Source organism: Orcinus orca, chromosome 1 (assembly GCF_937001465.1).
Source record: "Orcinus orca chromosome 1, mOrcOrc1.1, whole genome shotgun sequence".
In the NCBI taxonomy this organism is placed as follows: Eukaryota; Metazoa; Chordata; class Mammalia; order Artiodactyla; family Delphinidae; genus Orcinus; species Orcinus orca.
The window spans coordinates 145,482,830-145,505,256 of record NC_064559.1 but is presented as its reverse complement, the minus strand read 5'-3'; the positions used below and the strand labels follow the sequence as shown (position 1 = coordinate 145,505,256).

General features: G+C 34.5%; 1 protein-coding gene across 1 annotated transcript in view; it reads right to left on the bottom strand.

The window, feature by feature from the left end:
* PIGK (phosphatidylinositol glycan anchor biosynthesis class K) overlaps window positions 1-22,427 on the bottom strand; it is a 135,053-nt gene that overhangs the window by 77,794 nt on the left and 34,832 nt on the right. Inside the window, exons 4-8 of the mRNA XM_004279945.4 lie at window positions 17,992-18,127; window positions 16,137-16,248; window positions 14,144-14,240; window positions 11,762-11,879; window positions 11,428-11,538 (exon numbers count right to left, since the gene is read on the bottom strand). Coding sequence (XP_004279993.1) covers window positions 11,428-11,538; window positions 11,762-11,879; window positions 14,144-14,240; window positions 16,137-16,248; window positions 17,992-18,127 — 574 coding nt within the window. The remainder of the gene's footprint in view (window positions 1-11,427; window positions 11,539-11,761; window positions 11,880-14,143; window positions 14,241-16,136; window positions 16,249-17,991; window positions 18,128-22,427) is intronic.

Genomic DNA, 22,427 nt, shown 5'->3' with positions numbered 1-22,427 from the left:
CTCTAGCCACAGAGTCTAAGGATCTTTCCTGGGCAGCTAATGCTTTAGCAGTGGATTCTGCAATACTTTCAAGAGTTAAGAAGACGCTTCTGATCATATTCTCATTTGTATTTACTCCTAATCAGGGAAATTGACCCTGCCAAAGGAAGCGATTCTGAATTATGAATGCCTCCTGGTAGGTACTTTCTAGAACAGTTAGGGGCACAGTTAGATAACCTAATAGGTACTGCCTGGTTATATACCAGCCATCTAGGCATTCATAGGCCCAAGGAAGAATAACCATCACTGACTAAGACAAATCCTGTCAGGGCACAAACTACTTCCACTTAGGTGGCACTGTTAATGGATTCATTTGCAAGTGTTGTTGCACTTGCCCATTCAAGCCAAGGGTCAGTCAGATTTTCTCCTAACCTGAAATAAAAAGTTGTTCTAAATTCGAGAGGTTACCCCTCTAAGCAATGGCCTGCGAGATACGGATGATGGCGTTATCTTTCCAGGTCAATTCCAGAGTAAAGGAAAGAAAGCAAAGAGGAAAAGGTTTTAGTTAAAGTATGAAGTCTTGATCCGTTATCTTGGGCAGAAGCAGTCTACATCAATGTCAGCTACTTCTCTTCCTTGTCAGTTTGATTCAGGGGTCTCCAGCATTAGCACAGGACCAGATGCCAGGTGGAATCCTCCTTTTCTGTGAGATGTGCACCCAAGGCTCAAAACCTTTTAGTTTTGCAGCAGTGTCAGTGGTCAGGAACACTTGGTTAGGTCCCTTCCAATGGGGCTCAAGGGCTGCCTTTGTTCTTAGTGATTCCAAATCAGAAGGGTGAGAAAAAGCTGGAAATGTTAATTGGGTAAGTCATGGTCAGATATCTGAGGAAACTAGAGGAATCTTTGACCACAAAGACAACTAACAGGACTAGAATCTAATATCTACAAAGGTGCAAACATAATTTTTCTCTCTATGATTATCCCATTTTTTTTAACCAGAGATAATCACAGTAAAACTAATTTGTCTGTATTAAACTTGGCCTGATTTTTATAGAAGAACAGTGACTGACCGTATAAGTTCCTTTTTAAGATTGCTTTGCTGGAACTTTGTAAGCAAAGTACCAGCTTGATTTTTCCACGTGGTTTCTTGCATCTGTCTGGTCATGTCTGAGTCTATGTACACATTCCAGTCAAAGCCTTGGTAATATAGCCCATGTTTCTAATTGTGTCCTGTTACAAGGAACATGAAAATAAGAATATTCACTAAGAGTTTCTGAATTTGGGGGATCAGATAGGGAGAAAAAGTAAATGTTTCATCTTTGTTCACAAAGGTATATATTACCAAATTGTTGATAGCTTAAGAGAAAATATTTCTTTAAATCTGGAAAAAAACATTAAAGAACCCGCAATATTTTAAACACACAGTCATAAAAATTAAAATCATCCTTATCAGTTCATTCAGTCCCATGTTATTAATTCTTGTTCTGCTTGAATCCAGTTTTTTCCGTTAGTTCTCTCAACCTTGCCTGATGATCGAGGGTGATAGGGACAGTAATAATTCCAAGAAATTGCAAGGTTTTCGTTAAAGACCGTATGATTTTCCCAGCGAAGTGTGTGCCTCAATCACTGGAGATTGTGGAAGGTATACCCCAGGTAGGAAACACATTTTCTAACAGTTTCTTTGCCACGGTGAGGGTACTGGCCTTGCAGCAGGGGAAGGCTTCAACCCATCCGGGAAACATACATACAATAACAAGAACATACCGATAACCCATACTAAGTGGCAAATGAATGAAGTCCAGTTGTAGGTGCTAAAGGAGACGAGAGAGAAGAGGTCTGAGACCACCTCTAGGGACAAAAATTGTTATTCTTAAATGCACTGGTGGGTGGGCAAAAGAATGCAAAAAAAGAAAAACGTTTGCCAGGAAGAACCAAACGCTGTCTAGGTTCTCCCATAGCCCTGACTGGTCATTCAGTTTACAGCCATTATTTACCCACCTTAATTTCTCTGATTCAGGAACAAACTGTTGCCATGTTACAAGGACATCAGGATGGCAAAAGTCTGGCAATAAGAGGGTCATGTTTTGCAGAAGCAGAATGGACTTCATCCACATGTGCCACCATCTTTATAAGCCTCTATTGCTGCTGCCTTTGCATGAAAGTCAGCTAGGGCAACTCCCTAATACTGAGGTTCAGTCCTTTGGTGTAAGCCTCAATTTTGATGACAGACAATATAATACACCCGGATATATCAGACTTTCAAGAACTTCATGCAATTTCTGGAACATTTATAATACATACTTATATAGACACAGCATAAAGAAGGCTTGTTCCTTCTTATTTGACAATGTTTCCCATGTAACTTAACGTATGAAATAAGCCTAATCAGTTTAACATCTTCCTTTTTATAAGGAGAGGAAGTACATCCTTTGAAATGTTCCAGGCACCCTCTGAAAAACTTGAAAGTTAATTGAGGTCAAAAGACTTCAGTTTTAGAATCTGATTTTGGGAAGTCTGTCAAAGATACCAAAAGGTTTGGACACTTGAAGAAACAGGATCACAGATCAATATGAAACAATATTGTCTACTTAGCAGATGAAAAAAATTAAGTTCTAGTTTGAAGTACACTATTGATAATAAAGCTTAATTTTTAAAACCTTTATAAACAATTCAATTTCAGCCAGCTTGATTAGACAAGGTAAAATTCTCTCTCTCAACCTTTTATATACGTTTAGTTTGTCCTTCATAACCAGAAGTTCTAGTTAAGACAAAATTATCCTCATTTCCCTTAACACAACTGCATCTTTATTCCTCATACTTTTTCTTAGCCAAAAACACATCCTGCTTTTCCCTGCCTATGGAGATGTCTCCCATATCGTTTCTAATAGCTTTACCTGCATAATTAGAATTTTTAACCTTTAAAAACCTTAATTTCTAGTGAAAATTTAGGAAGTAAACAATTGTGGACTATCTCTTCCCCTAGCATTACAGCTTGGCAAACTTATAAATACTTTTTTATAATTTCTAGAAACATGTGCTTTCTCATAGAAAATTTCTCAGCATGGCACCAAACAAGTGTGAATGAATAATGTTGCCTGCCATATCAGTAAACAAAGGATGTTGCAGCCATCGAGCCACTACAGCTGCTCCCAAAGGTGCACCCTGAAGGGACTCAGGATGGGAAAGCCCAGGATACTGGCCCTAGACAGCTATGATGCATATCAAAGGAATGATTTCAATGAGCCCAGACTCTTGCATCTTCCCATACATAGAAAAGTGCTAAATTCATTAATTTGAGATGTCTGCTTTTATTTAACTAACAGTAATCTTTTTTTTTTTTTTTTTTTTTTTGCGGTACGCGGGCCTCTCACTGCTGCGGCCTCTCCCGTTGCGGAGCACAGGCTCCGGATGCGCAGGCTCAGCGGCCATGGCTCACGGACCTAGCCGCTCCGCGGCACGTGGGATCTTCCCGGACCGGGGCACGAACCCGTGTCCCCTGTATCGGCAGGCGGACCCTCAACCACTGCGCCACCAGGGAAGTCCAACAGTAATCTTTTGATATTCTGACTACCTGGTCTTTCTTGCAAAAACTCTTATAAAATCTGGTTCCTCCCTTACCTCTTCATAACAGTCCCTCAGAGCTATCTGAGAAGCTACATCCTGGGCTTAAGTCCTCAATTTTGTCTGCCAAACAAAACATAATTCTCAACTTTTGGTTGCACATTTTTTTCACTCGACACACGCTTACTAATAAACCCAAATTTATCTTTAGTTTCTCTATAATAAGAAACCAAAAGTAGATAAACCTATGTTCAGTAATTAATGGCTCAGTATTTTTTCTTATTTGGGGAGATCTAGATATTCAATAAATTTCTAGCACTTAATCTTAGCAAAACTTTAAGGTTGCAGGTTACTGAAAAGATATGGGAAATTAATTTGAAAAGTTCAACTAAGAACATTTTATCCTACTTATATTTATTTAATACTTGCTCTTAACAATTGTTTAGATTACTTATGAAAACTTCATCATATCCACTTATTTTCCTTGCAAGCCTAGGTAAAATAAAAGTATTATATTTAATGCTGATAACTCTAAAGACATCTCTGCTTTAATTTAAACCAACAACCTTAAACTAGCTTTTATTTACAAAAGATATCTTAGATCACATAATTTTAAAAAGCATTTCAGTTAGTTTCTGTTGTATTTCTGACAACTTTGGAATGCCCATTTTGACTCCACATTGGCTCTGTTTCTTTGACTTTAGCCTTTGCTTTTCCTTGCTTTTGTTATTATAATCATACATAATGGCCTGCCACAGGGAATCCTACCCACCTGGGAATGCCTGCTTGAAAGAAGAAATTAACACATGCCCGCCTGGAGGCTGGCCATTCCAGGAGATGTTTTTGCAAGACTGATGGCCCTTTTTACTTTACTTCCTCCCCGCCTCTCCCTCTCTATTCTGCCTTCTTGCTTTACTTCACTCTCTGATTCTATAAAAGAAACTGGCATCCAGACCCCGATAAGATGTTTTTATTGGGGACCTTAGTCCACCACCTTCTCGGTCTGCTGCCTTTCTGAATAAAGTCATATTCCTTGCCTCAACACCTTGTCTCCCGATTTATTGGCCTGTTGTGCAGCAAGCAGAGCGTGCTTGCACTCGGTAACACAATCCTTACAAGCTTGTCTTCAAACCAACTAAATAGAGCTCTTCTACAAAGTAATTCTGCAGTACCATCTAGAGGTTAAAAAAAAACACCACCACATATCTACAACGTACATAAGGAGATACACACAGATGCAAAGAGAGATCTCATAGTTACCAATATTTGTGGAGAAGACACTTAAGATTTTTTTTTATCTGCCAAATTTCCAAATTTTTCTTCCCTTCTTTTTTTTTTCTTTTCTGATGAGAAACAATTGCATTTCAAAGAATGACTCTTAAGTCTCAGAGAATATAGAGATAGGAAATCTACATCACAAAGACACAGATTAAGTACAGAACAATTCTATTTCCAAAGTCCCAATATCTACAAGTATTTTGAGACGAAGAGAGGAGGTTTGGGGATTGGCAAAAAGGAATGACACCCATCTACCTATTGTTGGAATGTTTCTTTTCCTCTGGGTATATCTAGCTTCGGGTATAAGGTCTAAATTCTTACCAGACTCTGAATAATTTCAGTTCCCTAAGTGTTTAAGGGAATAATTTAGCAGTTTATCCAAAAAATCTGTATCATCAACTCTGTGAGGGGCCCATATGGGAGTTTAAGCTGATGTGGAAGAATTTGCACAGAGCCTTGAGAACAATCTCTTTTCCAGTGTCCCAGCTGATAACAGCTGAAACATTGATCTCTGGGCAAGTGTTTTAATAATGAACCCCCAAGAAGGTGAAATGGGGAGGCCTAGGCATTGTTTTAGATATCTTTTGTATCTTTAATTTTTCATTGGATTTTGCAACGAATCTTTTAATGAAGTTATTTTGGAATTTTGAAAGCTTTTGGAGACTTCTGCATACTAATTAAAAAAGGTATTCCATTTGGTTTATTTAACTTGGGAGCCCTTGTTTTTAAGTGATCTTACCTATTTGGAACATTCCTCCTAATGGCCAATGTAATTCTAGGTTGATTTTAGTAAAACTTTGCCATTTTGTTAAATAACTGCAGCTTCCAGGATTCACAGTTCTTAAATATAAACTAAGCAGATGTGATGGAAGGCAGTGTGCTCAACTATTTGTACATAAAGGATCATGTTTCTTCTAGCTAGGCCTTTGGTTTTCTCAGTCAAACTAATACCTAAGAGGGACTTGTGGCAGGGTTGGGAATTATGTGGTGTTTTACAGTGTACATTATTGCATGGAAGTTTTCTTGAGGTTGGTGAGTGACCTAGATGTCAGTCTAACCCATTCTGTGACCAACTTATCCTAACATGAGACTCTTTGGGTTAGGTGATGAGCACTCTAATAACTTTTAAACGTCTGGTACCCACCAAACTTTGCAGCCTTTTAGCTTCTGAAATTCCCATTAGCAATGGGCTTTACTTCGTGTGCACATTAACAGAAACCCATGGTAACTAAAAAAAAGAGAGAGACACAGAGAGAGAGAGAGAGAGAGAGAGAGAGACTGGGGAAAGGACTGAACGAGCAGACCTCAAAGAATGAGTACTGCGGACTGATTCCAAGCAAAAGGAGAACTGCAGCTATAACTAGTAGTTCTCAACAGGGAATCTGGGAAAGGATTCCAAACAAATGGGGAGGTGTATATTAAACCTTCATAGTACCAAATGTGGAGACAGAATCAAGGGACTGGAGTTTTCCACTCAAAACAATGAACTGTGGAAAGCTAATTAGATCAGGAGCTCGAACACAAAAAGAACAGAGCTCAACCAAAAGTAACTTACCAATGGCCCTTGGAAACAGCAAGAAAGACAGTGAACTGAAAAGGGTTCACAGGGTACCATGCCTGTGTTTCCTGCTCCTTGAAAGCCATCCCAAATTCACTTCAAATCTCATCGCTGCCACCCATCCATTAAAAAATAAAAGTCAACCAAGTAAATTTGAAGATGTATCTGGCTTTATTAGATGATTCATGAATTGGGCAGGCAGCATCCCACCTAGCAACTAGAAGGGTGCTCCCAGTACCACACTTGTTTTGATTACTATAGCTTAGTAGCATAGTTTGAAATCAGGGCATATGATAGCTCCAGCTTTGTTCTTCTTTCTCAAGATTGCTTTAGCTATTTGGGGTCTTCAGTGCTTCCATATAAAATTTAGGATTATTTGTTCTAGTTCTATTTTAAAAAATGTCTTTATTATTTTGATATGGATTACATGAAATCTGTAGATTGCTTTGGAAAATATGGACATTTTAGCAATATTAATTCTTCTAAATCAGAAGCGTGGATTTATTCTACTTATTTGTGTCATCTTCAGTTTCTTTCATCAATGCTTAGAGTTTTCAGAATACAGGTCTTTCACCTCCTTGGTTAAATTCATCTCTAGGTATTTTATTCTTTTTTATACAATTGTAAGAGGGATTGTTTTCATCACTTCTCTTTCTGATAGTTCATTATTAGTGTACAGAAATTCAGCCAATTTTTGTATATTAATTTTGTATTTTACAACTTAACTGAATTCATTATTAGTTCTAATAGTTTTTTTGGTAGAGTCTTTAGGGATTTCTTTATTACATCATCTGCAAATAGTGACAGTTTTGCTACTTCTTCCTTTCCAGTTTGGATGCCTTTTATTTCTTTTCCTGACTAATTTCTTTTTTTTTTTTAACATCTTTATTGGCATATAATTGCTTTACAGTGTTGTGTTAGTTTCTTCTGTAAAACAAAGTGAATCAGCTATATGCATACGTATATCCCCATATCCCCTCCCTCTTGCATCTCCCTCCCCCACTCCTTATCCCACCCCTCTAGGTGGCCGCAAAGCACCGAGCTGATCTCCCTGTGCTATGCAGCTGCTTCCCACTAGCTACCTATTTTACATTTGGTAGTATATATCTGTCAACATTACTCTCTCAGTTCGTCCCACCTTACCCTTCCCCCTCCCCATGTCCTCAAGTCCCTTCTCTACGTCTGTGTCTTTATTCCTGTCCTGCCCCTAGGTTCATCCTTTTTTTTTAGATTCTATATAGATGTGTTAGCATATGGTATTATTTTTCTCTTTCTGCCTTACTTCACTCTGTATGACAGACTAGGTCCATCCACCTCACTACAAATAACTTAGTTTTGTTTCTTTCTTGACTAATTTCTGTGGCTAAGACTTCCAACACTATGGATAAAAGTGGCAAGAGTGGGCATCCCTGTACTGTTCCTAATCTTAGAGGAAAAAGCTTTCTCAGTTTTTCACTGCTGAGTATAATGTTAGCTGTGAGTTTGTCATATATGGCCTTTATTATATTGAGGTATATATATTCTCTCTATACCAACTTTGTAAAGTTTTTATCATAAACGGATGTCAAATTGTCAAATGCTTTTTTCTGCATCTATTGAAATGATCATATGATTTAAATCAGTCATTTTGTTAATGTGGTGTATCACATTATTGATTTGCAGGTGTTAAACCAAACTTGCATCCCTGGAATGAATCCCACTTGATCATGCTGCATGATTCTTTTAATGTATTGTTGAATTTGGTTTGCTAATATTTTGTTGAGGATTTTTGCACCTATATTCATCAGGGATATTGGCCAATAATTTTCTTTTTTTGTAGCATCAATTTTTTTGTTTTGGTGTCAGGGTAATTCTAGTCTCATAAAATGACTTTGGAAGTGTTCTTTCTTTCTTCTCAAACTGAAGAAGTGTGTATTATCCAAAGTGTGTATTATTTTATTTGGAATAATTTGACAAGGATGGGTATTACCTTCTTTAAATGTTTGGCAGAATCACCTATGAAGCCACCTAGACCTGGACTTTTGTTTGTTGGCGTTTTTTCTTTTTTTTGGATTACTGATTTAATTTCATTACTAGTAATTGGTCTATTCAGATTTTCTAATTCCTCATGATTTAGTCTTGGAAGACTGCATGTTTCTAGGAATTTATCCAGTTCTAGATTGTCTAATTTGTTGGCATATAATTGTTCATAATAGTCTCTTATGATCTTTTGTATTTCTGTGATATTGACTGTAATTTCTCCTCCTTCATTTCTGATTTTACTTATTTGGGCTCATTTTTCCTTGATGAGTCTGTTTGGCTAAAGATTTGCCAATTTTGTTTATCTTTCAAAGAACCAGCTCTTAGTTTCATTGATTGTTCTATTGCCTCTTTAGCTGTTATTTCATTTATTTCTGCTCTGATCTTTATTATTGCCTTCTTTCTACTAACTTCGGGCTTTGTTTGTTCTTCCTTTTCTAGTTCCTTTAAATGAGTTAGATGGTTAAGAGTTTTCTTGTTTCTTGAGGTAGGTCAGTGTTAATATGAACTTCCCTCTTAGAAACTGCTTTTGCTAGCAGCATCCTAAAGATTTTGGAATGTTGTGTTTCCATTTGCATTTGTCTCAAGGTATTTTGTGATTTCTTTGATAACCCACTGATAGTTTAACAGCATGTTGTTTAGTCTCCACATGTTTTGTGGGTTTTTTTCCAGTTTTCTTTTTATAACTGATTTCTGGTTTCATACAGTTGTGATCAGAAAACATGCTCAAATTTATTAAGACTTCTTAAATTTACTGAGACTTGGTCCATAGTCTAACATGTGAGCTATCCTGCAGAATGTTACATGTACACTTGAATGTGTATTTTGCTGTTTTTGTTTTGGATGGAATGTTCTGTATGTATCTATTTAGTCAATCTGATATAAGGTGTCTTTTAAGGCCAATGTTTCCTTGTTGATTTTCTGTCTGGATGATCTATCCATTGATATTAAGTGGGGTATTAAGTCCTCTACTGTTATTGTATTACTGTCTATTTCTCCCTTTATTTCCGTTACTATTTGATTTATATATTTAAGTGGTGCCATGTTGGGTGCACAAATGTTTACAAATGTTATATCCTCTTGTTGGACTGCTGGAGACTGACCCCTTTATATTATGTAATGCCCTTGTTACAGTATTTGTTTGGAAGTCTATTACTACCCCAGTTTCCTTTTCATTTTCATGGTATATCTTTTTCCATCCATTCACTTTCAGACTGTGAGTGTCTTAAGGTTTGAAGTGAGTGTCTTGTAAAGAGCATTGAGAAGGGTCTTGTTTTTTTTAATCCATTCAGCCACCCTATGTCTTTTGATTGGAGAATTTAGTCCATTTACATTTATAGTAATTATTGATAGGTATTTACTTACTGCCATTTTGTTAATTGTTTTCTCACTGTTTCTGTAGTTCATCTCTGTTCCTTTATTCTTCTCTTTCTTTCTTCCCTTGTTGTTTGACTGCTTTCTTTACAGTTATTTTAAATTCCTTTTTCATTTACTTTTGTGTATTTACTAAAGGTTTTTTGTTTGTGGTTACCATAGGTCACACATAACATCCTACATATATAACAATCTCCTTTAAGTTTATAGTAACTTAATTTTGAACACATTCCAAAGCTTTATATTTTACTTCCCCAACACATTTTTGATAACATATTTTACATCTATTCATTTTATATATCCCTTAACTAAGTATTGTATTTTAAATTAATTTTATGACTTTTGTCTTTTACCCTTTGTACTGACTTTATAAATGATTAACCCACTACCTTTTTATTTACCTTTTTCAGTGAGATTTTTAATTTAATATGTTATCTTACTATTGATTAGTATCTTTTCTTTCTAGCTTAGAGAAGTCCCTTTAACATTTCTTGTAAAATGGTGATGAACTCTTTTAGTTTTGCTTATCTGGAAAACTCCTAATCTCTCCTTCAATTCTGAATGATAACCCTACAAGTTACAGAATTCCTAGTTGGCAGTTACTCCCTTTCAAAACTTCAAAATGTAGTAAGTAGTTTGATGTTATCAAATCTGATAGCTTAAAGCAGTGGTTTTCAGAATTTTAGAGTTGAACCTCTTTAATAAATAGAAATCTACCTGAAAGGTTTCTATATAATAAAAGAGATCAATACAAAGCTGCTTGGTTTATGAAATACTAGAGTCCAGAACCCTATCTACTCAGGCTCCCATTCATTCCAAAGCTCCATGAAAGCAGGGACAGTATCTGCCTCTATCTCTAGAGTACAGCCAGTGCCTGTCACTTAGCAAAATCTCAAGAAATATTTGTGAATGAATTAAGATATAAATTAATGAAAAAGAATGAAAGTCATTAATTCACAGTAATTATCCAGTCTAGAACTGCTATTTCAAGCTTTTTATTATGCTTACTTTTGATAGCAACTTCAAAGTAGATTTATTTTAAAAGAGACAATCAGTGCAGAAAATTCAGGAAAAAAAGTTGAACTAAATTCAACAGGCCACATCAAAACATGGTACTAGAAGTTGTAGGGTGCACAAAAATATGTAAGAGGAGGCCTCTCTCCTTCAAGAACTTCCCATTAAGTGAGAAAAACATTTACACTCAATTAGTAAGTCCAAAAAAAGACAGACTGTGACAAATGGCATTAAAAAAAAAAGAAATAAAGCTCTGAGTAGCTTTACTTATTTTACATAAATTCCAACAAGAAGACTATGAGAAGATCTCCTGGAGGAGGTAGGATCTGATCTGACTCCCAAAGAATAGGTAGAATTTCAATATGTGAATCTAAAAAAGGAGATTTCTGGTAGGGAAAAAAAACATGAGCAAATGAATGAGAATAGCAAAATACCTCAAGGAATAGCAAGTTAACTAGGCTAAGGTTTTAGGCCTCTTGTAGTAAAGAAAGAGATACTACTGTAATGGGAGAATCAAAACACTTTAAAAGGCCACCATTCAGCATATGGAAGAGTACCCTAGAAGTCAAGGAATAACAGACTTCACTTATCACATTAAGGTTAGCATAGCTATTGTGCTATAATCAAATCAAGCAAATACTTACAAGATCATTCATATTAGTTTGGCTAGCTGGATTAATTTCCTCCAAAAATTCTAAGACATAAAATGTGTATCTATCCATAAGATGGACTCCAATTGCAGGATCAGGTTGATGCTATGAAAAAAAGCAAAGGAAAAAAAAGTGTATGTCTAATAGATAGGATCATCACATTACAACAAAATATTTTAAATATAATCAAAATTTCCTTCTAAGATATAAAGAATTCTAAGAATAAGAAATAACAGATATATTTATAAAGCATATAAGTGATCCTAGAAATAGCTACACATTCCAAAGATAATGCCATTTACAAACGGGAAAGAAAAAATGCACTTACCGAGAGTGAATCTTCTCCCACTTGGCTACTAGCTAAAGCCATTATGTTAGGAGAATAAAATCTCTCATACATGGATGCTCCTTGACAAGTATCAATAATAAACAATAGCTCATTGTAGCTAAAAGAAAAGTGATAATATCTTTGACATGAATCATGCTGTTAAACATACATTAACATTTTACAATACTTCCCTAAGATGTTTAAGTCATATCTTAGTCATTTCATTAGCTAAAAATTTGAGATTTTTTGATAGAATTCCCAATATAAATTTAATATGAGAAATATTAAAGGTATAACCTGTCCAGAGGAACCACCTCAATAGAGTGCAGTAGTTGTGCCATAAAGTGGCTGCCCCAACTTCTTCCCCCTCCCTTATCTATGCCACAAGATTCAGAATTCAAACACATGTTCAATTCAAAAAAACATTATCTGGCACCCACACAGTCCTAGAAACTCAGCTAGATTCAGAAAAAATATATATATGACTTAGTCACCATACTCAAAGATCTTAAAATCTAACTGGAAGACAGACACATAAACATATAACTAAATCAGAATGTGATGAGTGTTTCAAGTTTTATTGAAGGCCTACAATGTGCCTGACACTAAGCTGGGGATACAATAGTCCTTGCCCTCACAGAGCTTAGAGTCTAACAAAGTCAAAGTGCTCCAAGAGCACTGAGAAAGAAACAGAGGAAACTGTAAGGAAAGGCAGGTCAGGGAAAGGTGATGTCTGACAAGGGCAGTGAGGGGTGAGTGTTATAGTATTTAACAAAGAGAGGAATAGCACATTCCAGCAGAGGAAAAAGCCTGTATTAAGGCATCTAAATGTAAAAAAGTATAAATGTTTAGGAAAAAGGAATTGTATCGTGTAGCTTGGATTTAGAGTTAATTTGGTAAAATGGAGAGAAATTCATTTCAAAAAGGTAAGGCAGGGTCAACCTGTAAAGTATCCTGTACAAAGTTTGGATCTTAACCTATAAGTTTGAAGAAGCCATCAAAGGCTTTTTTAAAGTGAAAGAATAACAAAATCAGCTCTATATTTTAGCTGCCTAGTTGGTGAAGGTGAAAACAGGGAGCAAATAACATTTTCTCAGAGGTTTCTCTCAGACATTGGATCTAAGTAAACAGCTAACACTACACCTAAAAAAGAAAGCATGGAATCTTAATATTATCTAAGCAAGGGATAGAAGGCACGATTAATATGACACATTTGTTCTGAGACAAAAATCTGTGGACACCCCTGGGGATCATAAACATCTAAGGTTATGAGAGGCAGTACAGTAAAACAATTAAGAGAGTAAGCTCTGGGACAGGCCCACTTGGATGTGAATTCTAGTACTGGCACTTATGAGCTGTATAAAATTTGGCAAGTTATTTAATCTATCTGTGCCTCAATTTACACATTTGTAAAAATGGGAATAATAACAATATCTGCCTCATGGTGTTATTAAAATTAAACAGAACAACACATTATATAACAGTGCCCAGCACCTAGTATACCTTCAATAAATGTAAGCTATGAATAAGATAAAACCAGTACCAAGCAAAAGCTTCCTCTTCAACACTTCTATACATTCTCCTTATGCCTATAATTCAGAATTTAGAATATTTAATTTGTAGCAGAGTTGTGTACACATTCCTCTTTTCTACTAGATTTTAAAAACTTTGAAGGCACAATAAGCATCATATTCCCCTCTGTGCCACATGCTCAGAAGGTAAGCAATAAGTATTTATTGAGGGTAATTAATTTAAAAGCAGTTCAATTGCTACTTTAAATTCACTTAAGTTCATATGACAACTTTCAACTAAAAGGGTGCTTACCACGGATTACTAACAATATATCATCCTTAATGTGAGTTGCTACAAATTTTATACTAATCCTAATTTCAGCATCTTTTTTCCAAAGAAGAAATAATGTATTCCTATCACTTGGAGGGCCCAAGATTGTGCAAAAAGAATAAGTACAAGATGAAAAATAAATATATGTTCACAATCCCCCTAAATAATGTGGAACTTGGTTGGTGGGACTCTTATTCCCTCCAAACAGGATGAGCAATAACAAGAGATATGATCTTAACAGGTGAATTTCTTTCCATGCTCTTTAAGAAACCCAAATTTTTCTTCTAAAAAGAATTCAGTTCATACTTCTGTAAAATATAATAAAACTACTGCTGCAATGTACAATTTCTAAAAAAATTAAAAATAGTTCAGTTCAATAGAAATAACAAACATAAAAAAAAAGAAATAACAAACATAAATCTAGAGTAGAAGAAATAACTTATTAAAATAAGTTTAGATCTCATAAGATTTATAAATCTACTAACCATGGAAAAATTAGGTACTAATTTATCTTATGAAAAGTAGTCATTTGTCAATTACCGTCTTTTTTGCCACATTTGTTCAAAAGCATCTGCAAGTTCTATGTTGGTAATTTCTTCAGAATCTTGAAATTTCAAGAAACCATTTCCACCATGTCCTTATAGGAAGAGTCAGAAAGATCAAACAGACACTGTTTTTAATGCAAACTGCACACATCCAGATATATAAACATTCACTTCATTCATGGCAATATTTTAATATCACTTGTTATTTTATACTCTAAAATAAAAAGTACTGTAAAAACAAATTAATTTTCTGCTATACCAATTAAAGAGAATAATGATAGACTATGTACAAAATAGTAGATATAATATATATTTAAAAGATTTTCTATCATTCAGTTTTAGAAAAACACATTTATACTTTTTTCACTGGCTCCATTATTATGTCAGAAATGAGTTTCCATAGATAAAAATTTCTCAAATACCAGGCAAACATTTTTGGTGAGAAAGGAGTTGAAGACACTAGCTAGTCCCATGGTAAGCTAGCACTATTCACAGTATATACTTGAAATGCTATATCAATAGGAAGTGTAGTTCTCACCTAAAACTTGATGTTTTCACAATCATCAACCACTGTCCAATGAGAGTTGACCAGAAGATTATGACATTTAGAATGCATGATAGAGCCAGTCTGCCTGGACACAAACACTAGCTTTACTACTTAATGACTGTGTTATTTTAGGCAAGTAACTTAACCTTTCTAGGCCTCAGTTTCTTCAGATGTAAAGTAAGAAATGTATCAGTAAGGTCATCATTAGCATGTCTATATATGTCCTTTGTGCAGATTTTAAAAAGGTACTTCCCACTGGGTAACAAAGTAGAAAAATCTGTGTGTTTCAGTGCTCCCACTGAATATAAGCAGTCCTGTAAGCTCAAAAGTGGTTAGTGGCTATGCCTTAGGGTGGGTTAAGGGAAGAGGAATATTTCTCTCTCCCATTAGACACAACTTTATAGCAGGGCACACAGCTGAGTAAATGTAAACATATACTAGATCTCAGCTCCCACTCACCACCCGAGCCAGACACTTATATGCAGTGCACAACCCACACAACCATATATGACAGCCCTGAAAATCGGCACCTAAATCTTTAGATTGTTTTGAGGATGAAATGAACTAATATACACAATGATTAAGAATACTGCGTGATGTATAGTAAGCCTCAATAAATATTAGCTATTACCGTTTTTATTATCATATTATCATAATTATCAACCTTCCCGTTCTCTTACACGGGTTGGCAAGCTTTTTCTGTAAAGGGCCATGTGGTAAATGTTTTAGACTTGTGAGCCATATGGTCTCTGTTGCAACTCCTGGACTCTACCACTGTAATGTAAAAGCAGCCACAGACAATACACAAAACAAATGGTTACAACTATGTTCTAATAAAACTTTACTTCCAAAACAGTAGCCCTTCCATGGGCCAGGGTTTGCCAATTCTTTCTTAGATATTGGAATTTCTCGCATACCTGGAGCTATCCTGAAAAAGGATCAACAGACTCAGAAAAAAATGTTGTAAAACCTTTTGTTTAGTACATCAAATAAAGCCAAGCTACAAGACTGTACTTCATCCTATTTGCCACAAAAACTTTAAAATTTCTTGTAAATGTCACATAAACTAAAATGAAAATTTTTCTGACTTCATTAACTTGCTGGGTTAATTTAGAAAGTTTATAAATTGATTGTATTTTAAAAGCTGTAAATAAATGCAACATGATAAAGAAAAGAAGACCACTAAGTAGGGGTCACTGTCTTGCTGTATGACATCTAAGAATCATTCTGCACCTGTTTTATCATCAGTTGATGAGTAATACACTGTTCTAAAATATCATTTCAAGTTGTTATACATTATGAGAAAAGAGAACTTCATAACAAACTATCAAACTACTTGTACCAAAATAATTTAAGATGTTTAAATTTCTTTCCACACAAATTCCTTTTTGAAAAGAGTTGCAACATATGCTATCATTAAATATCTAAATTATGAAATTACCTGTCATATAAATAAGAATATTACTCCTATCATCAGAAAGAAGACGTTTTGACCGAGGCGTACTAGATGGAATCCTCCCAGTTAATACCCGTAAAAAATTTTCCACAGTTACCTGAAAAATAAGTGAAAAATCAGATGAAATAGAATTGAGGGAAACCTGATAATTGTTTTTTACTTTCAAAAATATTCCTTCTTCTTTCTCTATGTATTACTCAGCATAAACTGAAAATAAAACCTAAAGAGAAATATAACTCAATTAAAATATATTTATTTAACTGTATACCTCAAACTAACTTTGTTTCCATTTTTTAAAAAATACTAAAAACTAACAAATAAAAACTACCTTGGGGAAAAATAGGTTAATTATACATTTAAAAATTCAAATACTATACAAAATATTGCCAAAAACTTAAAGATTATCAGTCTGTCTTCACAGGCAATTCTTTGGGAAGAAACAAAATATAGAAACATAAATAAATTCAACAACATTATAACTATTGCAATTAATATGTGCAACTACTTAGTCAATTCTAGATTAACAGTGAAAGACAGGTCCATAATAAATTATAAAAATAAAACCATAAGGATAGATCCATAAATAATTCCCAAATTATGCATCTTTGATTTTTTAATGCATTTTGTTACTTAAATTTCATTAGGGGTATCTTTAACAAGTAAAAAATTCATAACACTGTAAACCAGATTTCCCAACCAGGAATTTCTGGACATCTGGGATTCTTTGAAAGATATTTAAGGTCTTGGGAGTATAATGCTAATTTGAAGTTATACTATACAGATCTAAATTTAAAAAGCAGAAAATCAATCCAGCTTTCTTGTTCAACTTTTCCCTAGATCATGAGTATGTAAGAGTGTGTGTGTGTGTGTGTGTGTGTGTGTGTGTGTGTGTGTGTGTGTGTGTGTGTGTGTGTGTGTGTGTGTGTGTGTAAGCTATTTGGTTTACATTTTTCCCAGAAGACAGCAAAACGCTAAGTGTTTTTCTTTAACAGGACTTCTCGTTGGCTAACAAGGAAGGGAAGTATTTGGTCTACATTTTATAATGACTAAATAAACAAGAAAAAGTCCAACATTCATAAACATTTAACTGTTGAACAAACATTTTTGAGTGCCTTCAGAAGGTTACAGGAACTCTCTAGGTGTAAGATACATAAGATACAGGCCATGTTCTCAAGCAGCTTACAGCCTGGGAAAAGATATTCTTTTTAAATTGCTTCAAAACAGGTCTGGGAACATGGGAAATTGTGTCTTACTTTTGGTAAACTTGGTAAAAGGGGAAGGATTATTGAGGAAGACTTCATCAAGGAAGACTTCAAATTTTAAACATACAATTTATTAAATTTAAAATGAAGTTTCAAAGGGAGAAAATATAGTATAATGCCATTTTTCCAAATTTACATTTTTATTTTTAATCATACATGCTAAATACACTGGAAGCATATTAAAAGTGATTACCTCTAAGTAGTGTTAGTCACTTTAGTATTTTCACAATATACTTACTAAAAATATAAAACTTGAAATTTTAGATCAAATATGAAAAACAAAGAATATACTTACTATAAAAGAATGTTGATACATTAAACATCAATAAAATACTCTAATACAGAAGCCAAGATAAAGTTGTTCTATCCTAGATACATATATGAAATATTCATGCTGTGATAGTTTTACTCATATATTGTTTCCTTAATATGAACTCCAGAAACAGAATTATAGCAAGGTTTCAGTGACAATCATGTACAAAGTTTAAAGAAAAAGAATAAGATTATTTTATTCTACCACTATTTTAAAGCTTAAAAGTGAAAATATTTCAAAAATGTTGCTAAACTAAACAATTTACCTCATAACTTCTATAATCCACTTCCACATCATCTCCATACACATTTAATTCCATATTCTTGTGACTAAACACTGTAGCTGGTTTAGGATTTCTAGGGTTGCATGCCATATCATCTGCAAGCATCAGAACAATGTGACTAGGAAAAAAAATTTTCAGTAAATATAGTGTACTATTTAAATAAAACCAGAAAGGTAAAAACAAATATATTCTATTTATATAATATGGTAATTATCTTCATTCTTTCTTTATTAAAATTAACTCAAAATAATTATTGAGGACATATTTAAAAGAGCTTTAATTATTTTTTTCATATCTTTATGTAGTATAAGTTTTAAAGTCGAGAAATTAGAACAATCTGTCATGAACTTATCCGCAGAACTTGAAATTAACTAACTTAATTTTTTTTCCCAACAGAGTATACTTTATGCCATATAGCAAAAGGAAGCTAAGATGAAGGAGCTACACTGTCCTCCCAAAACATTTTTTTCAATTTTAATAATATTTGAAACTCTCAAGACTTACTGAGTTAAACTATGATATTCCAAAGAATCTACTTTTCAGAATCTCAAATGCTTAAGTATGAAAACATGCAATCCATCAGCAAGTGTAATCACTGTACCACAGGAACACATCTCCAATGCAGTCATTCTTCACTGGCTCCACTCCATCTCCCTGACACCAGCCACCATCATCTCTAGATGATGCTGGACTAGGTGCTGGAGTAGCTCCCACCTGGCTTCCCACTTCCACTCTCACCCTCCCATGGTTCATTCCCCTTATAGCCACCAGAATGACCTTCCTTAAACAAGTCAAATCACTAAACTTTCTCACTTAAAACCGTTCAAGAACTCCCCATTATAATTAGAGGAAAACAGAAATTCCTTACATGGTCTAAAAGGCTCAATGTGGTCTCTGAATGTCCTCTAACTTCAGCCCCTAGCACCCAGGTTCACGATGTTACTTCCATACTGTTCCAGGAATATGCCAAGCCTTTCCCAATTCAGGGGCTACTGACCAAATTTAGACTTCTCTCCTCCCAAAGCTTCATATCATTCAAATCTCAGCTAAGGTACTCTATTCTCACTTCAAGTTTTCTTTCCTATAGGTCATTTACGAATCTGAAATCCCCATCTTCTCCCACTACCCGTTCCCATTAGAATATGAGCATCTCTCTGAGGGCAGGGGCTTTTATCTGTCCTGTTCACCACTGTATCACTCAGGCTTAGTAATACAGCTTGGCATATAGTAGGTATTCAATAAACATTCGTTGAGTGAATGAAACATTTTCATTTTTGCTTTTATTTTCTTTGAGAGAAAATTACAAAGTCTCTCTTTAATTAAATGCTTCTCATCTTGATCTTTCCATTAAAACTGGTGAACATGAATCAGGCAATTCTTTATTCTACAATATACTTGAGCTTCCCAAACATAAGGGAAAAATTAATGTGGCATATGTAATTAGTTTGGCAAGAGATAGCAAGAAGAAAATGTTCTGCTGCATATGCTCCAAATACATTAAAGTTCAGAACTGAAACACTGTGATTTTTCTTGAAAATTGGCTAGGTTTCTATTTTGAAAGGGTTCCAACACTGCCACATTCAAAGATCAGATCTTCAGCTGTTACTGATTCATACTCACAGAATGGTGAAAGTTATTCCTCTTAAAATGGAAAATATATCCTCGCATTTTAATAACTTAAAATGATTTATATTGTTATTATCAATCATATCTTTTCTGTTATAAGCCACTATTAAACAAGAATGAACTGACCTATAAATCTCAATATAAAAATAAAAATATTCCTTTAGGTCATGTTTTTGGTTGAAGGTTAATTTCGTTCCTTGAAATGAAATGATTACTTAATATCTATACAATGTCAATTTCATAAAGAAGTAGTCACTTCAGCTTAAAATTATAAATTCAATCAACACTATAACCTTTGGTTAACATAATCAATATATCATAAAAAAATTCATTATAGGGCTTCCCTGGTGGCGCAGTGGTTGAGAGTCCTCCTGCCGATGCAGGGGGCACGGGTTCATGCCCCGGTCCGGGAAGATCCCACATGCCACGGAGCGGCTGCGCCCATGAGCCATGGCCACTGAGCCTGCGCGTCCGGAGCCTGGGCTCCGCAACGGGAGAGGCCACAACAGAGAGAGGCCCGCGTACCACAAAAAAAAATAAATTAAAAAAAAAATTCATTATATCTGTAGATAATAAATAAAAAACAGGACAGAAAACAGACTGAATTTTCAAAGGTTTAGAAATTCAACCACATATTCTAATGCACTGTTTCTGAAAGTTCAGAACTCTTTTCTGGAGGAAAAAACCCTTTCACCTGGCCCAAGCATAAAATTACTTGTAAAATGATACTTAAATATATACATGAAAATAAACTCCTTAGGCTTATATTTCTTACAAAACTAAAAATAAATACAAAATTATAAAGTAGATTCTAATAAAACTACTAAACTAATAATATTCTAAGAACATTAATTCCATTTGAAGGATGATGTTATTTTGCTGAAATTAAATGACTGCTGTTGTATTTAACAGGAGAAAGAGGTTAACTTCAGGCCTGGTTCTACACTTCATTTTTTTCTATATTTTGACATCCACACTACTATATAATTTTATGATATAGAATATATCTGTTCACAAAAGTATGTTGCACAAAATGCCATTCATAATTTCCATGCTCTGTTTACTGTTAGGATAATCAGATCTTATATTTAACTAAGGCTTTTGCCAACAAACACTCTTTGGACACCAGTTATCATGAGATCTAACTTGTTATCTCCTTAAAGTGCCTTTTTCACCTGAATATCAGGTTAACATCACAGCAGTTATTTAAGTCTTCACTGAGTGGGTATCAAACAATCACTGCTAGAATCAAGACAAAAAAAAAGCTACATTGAAGACACACTACTACATTCCTATAAATAACGATAGCAAGTTGCTTTGTTATCTTATTAAAATTAAGACAAAAATCCCTCAAATATATCCAATTGATAGAAGAATATGATATTCTTACAGTTTGGCAATCCTATACTACCATGTGTGATGACTCAACTCTCACACTTTACTCAAGGCCCAGCAAAACCTACATCACACAACAAAGCATATGGTATGGCCTTCTCTCAGCACAAAACCAAAAGGTGAGCACTGAAATTGTATAAAGTTCAAACTGGGTTTGAAACAAATACAGTGGTTATTTATATAAGTAGTTTCCACATTGTTTAAATCATACACTCACTCCTGTTAGTTAAAAAAAATGTGAGGACACACATGTATATATATATATCTACTAATTTGTAAGTCATATGTATTTGCTATTTCAAATATATATAATAAATATTAGTGAAGCACAACTTCATTCTTTTATAGATTAAAAAAAAGAAACATAAAGAAACTGCTAAAATTTTCTTCCCTTACCACTATTTGGTGTCTGATCCAATAGAGTACCCTGATCATGCTTAAATAGATTTTAAAGATCATCAAAATGAAAAAGAAATTTTAAAACCTCTCAAAAAAGAAGGCATGAAACCCAGTTCTAGAAACATATGTGAGTGGAAAATGGTCTGAAATAAATACTTTCCCATTATTATGTTTGTCTAACATTGAAGGAACAGGTAAGCCCTGTATCAGGGCTGCTCGGCCATTCTTTACCCTCCTCCCTGAAATTCTTCCTTGGCCCAGTCAGGAACCAGTAACCAATGGGTAAAAAAAAAAAAAACATTTTAAATAGATAAATAATCTTTCACTGCTCTAGACCATTAGAGTATGATGTTTCAAAAAGCATAACTTTTCATTTATAACAGGCTGGTATTACCATAAGAAAAATTTTTCACTAAATGAAATTTAAATAAATTACTGTATTGGTGAAAATGTTTTTAAACCATTCACTTAAAATTGCTATACATTCTTTAACCACGCTACTAATCAGATAATACTACCTTAGAGCATCTTTAGCAACCTACACCAAGCTTATCTTCAATATCATCATCCCAATCTAGAATAGTAGTTGAAATTAAAGCAACTGAGGATTTGAGGATCACAGAGATCTTTGATGCTCTCTTAAATCTCTGAGTTTCTGCTCATAACTGTTACTTTTTTTTTCCTGACATAAATTATTCAGAATGTTCTGTGGGTTACCTCTTCTGCAGCAATCTAATGACTACGGGACCAAGCAAATTCAACAAATTTTGTTATATAATTGTTAGCTTGATGCCAGAGTAATTTACTTTTGGCTTTTCTTCTTCCTTTTCTTCCATGTCTTGAGGAATCGCCAAGTTAACAAATCTCGCCACCAATGCTCTACAAAACTAATCATAACAAATCTGCTAGCCACAGGTGTTGGACCATCAAGACTTTCTGAATTACTTTCAATTTGCCAAACTGTAAATATTTGGCATTGTAAGACTATATGATACCAG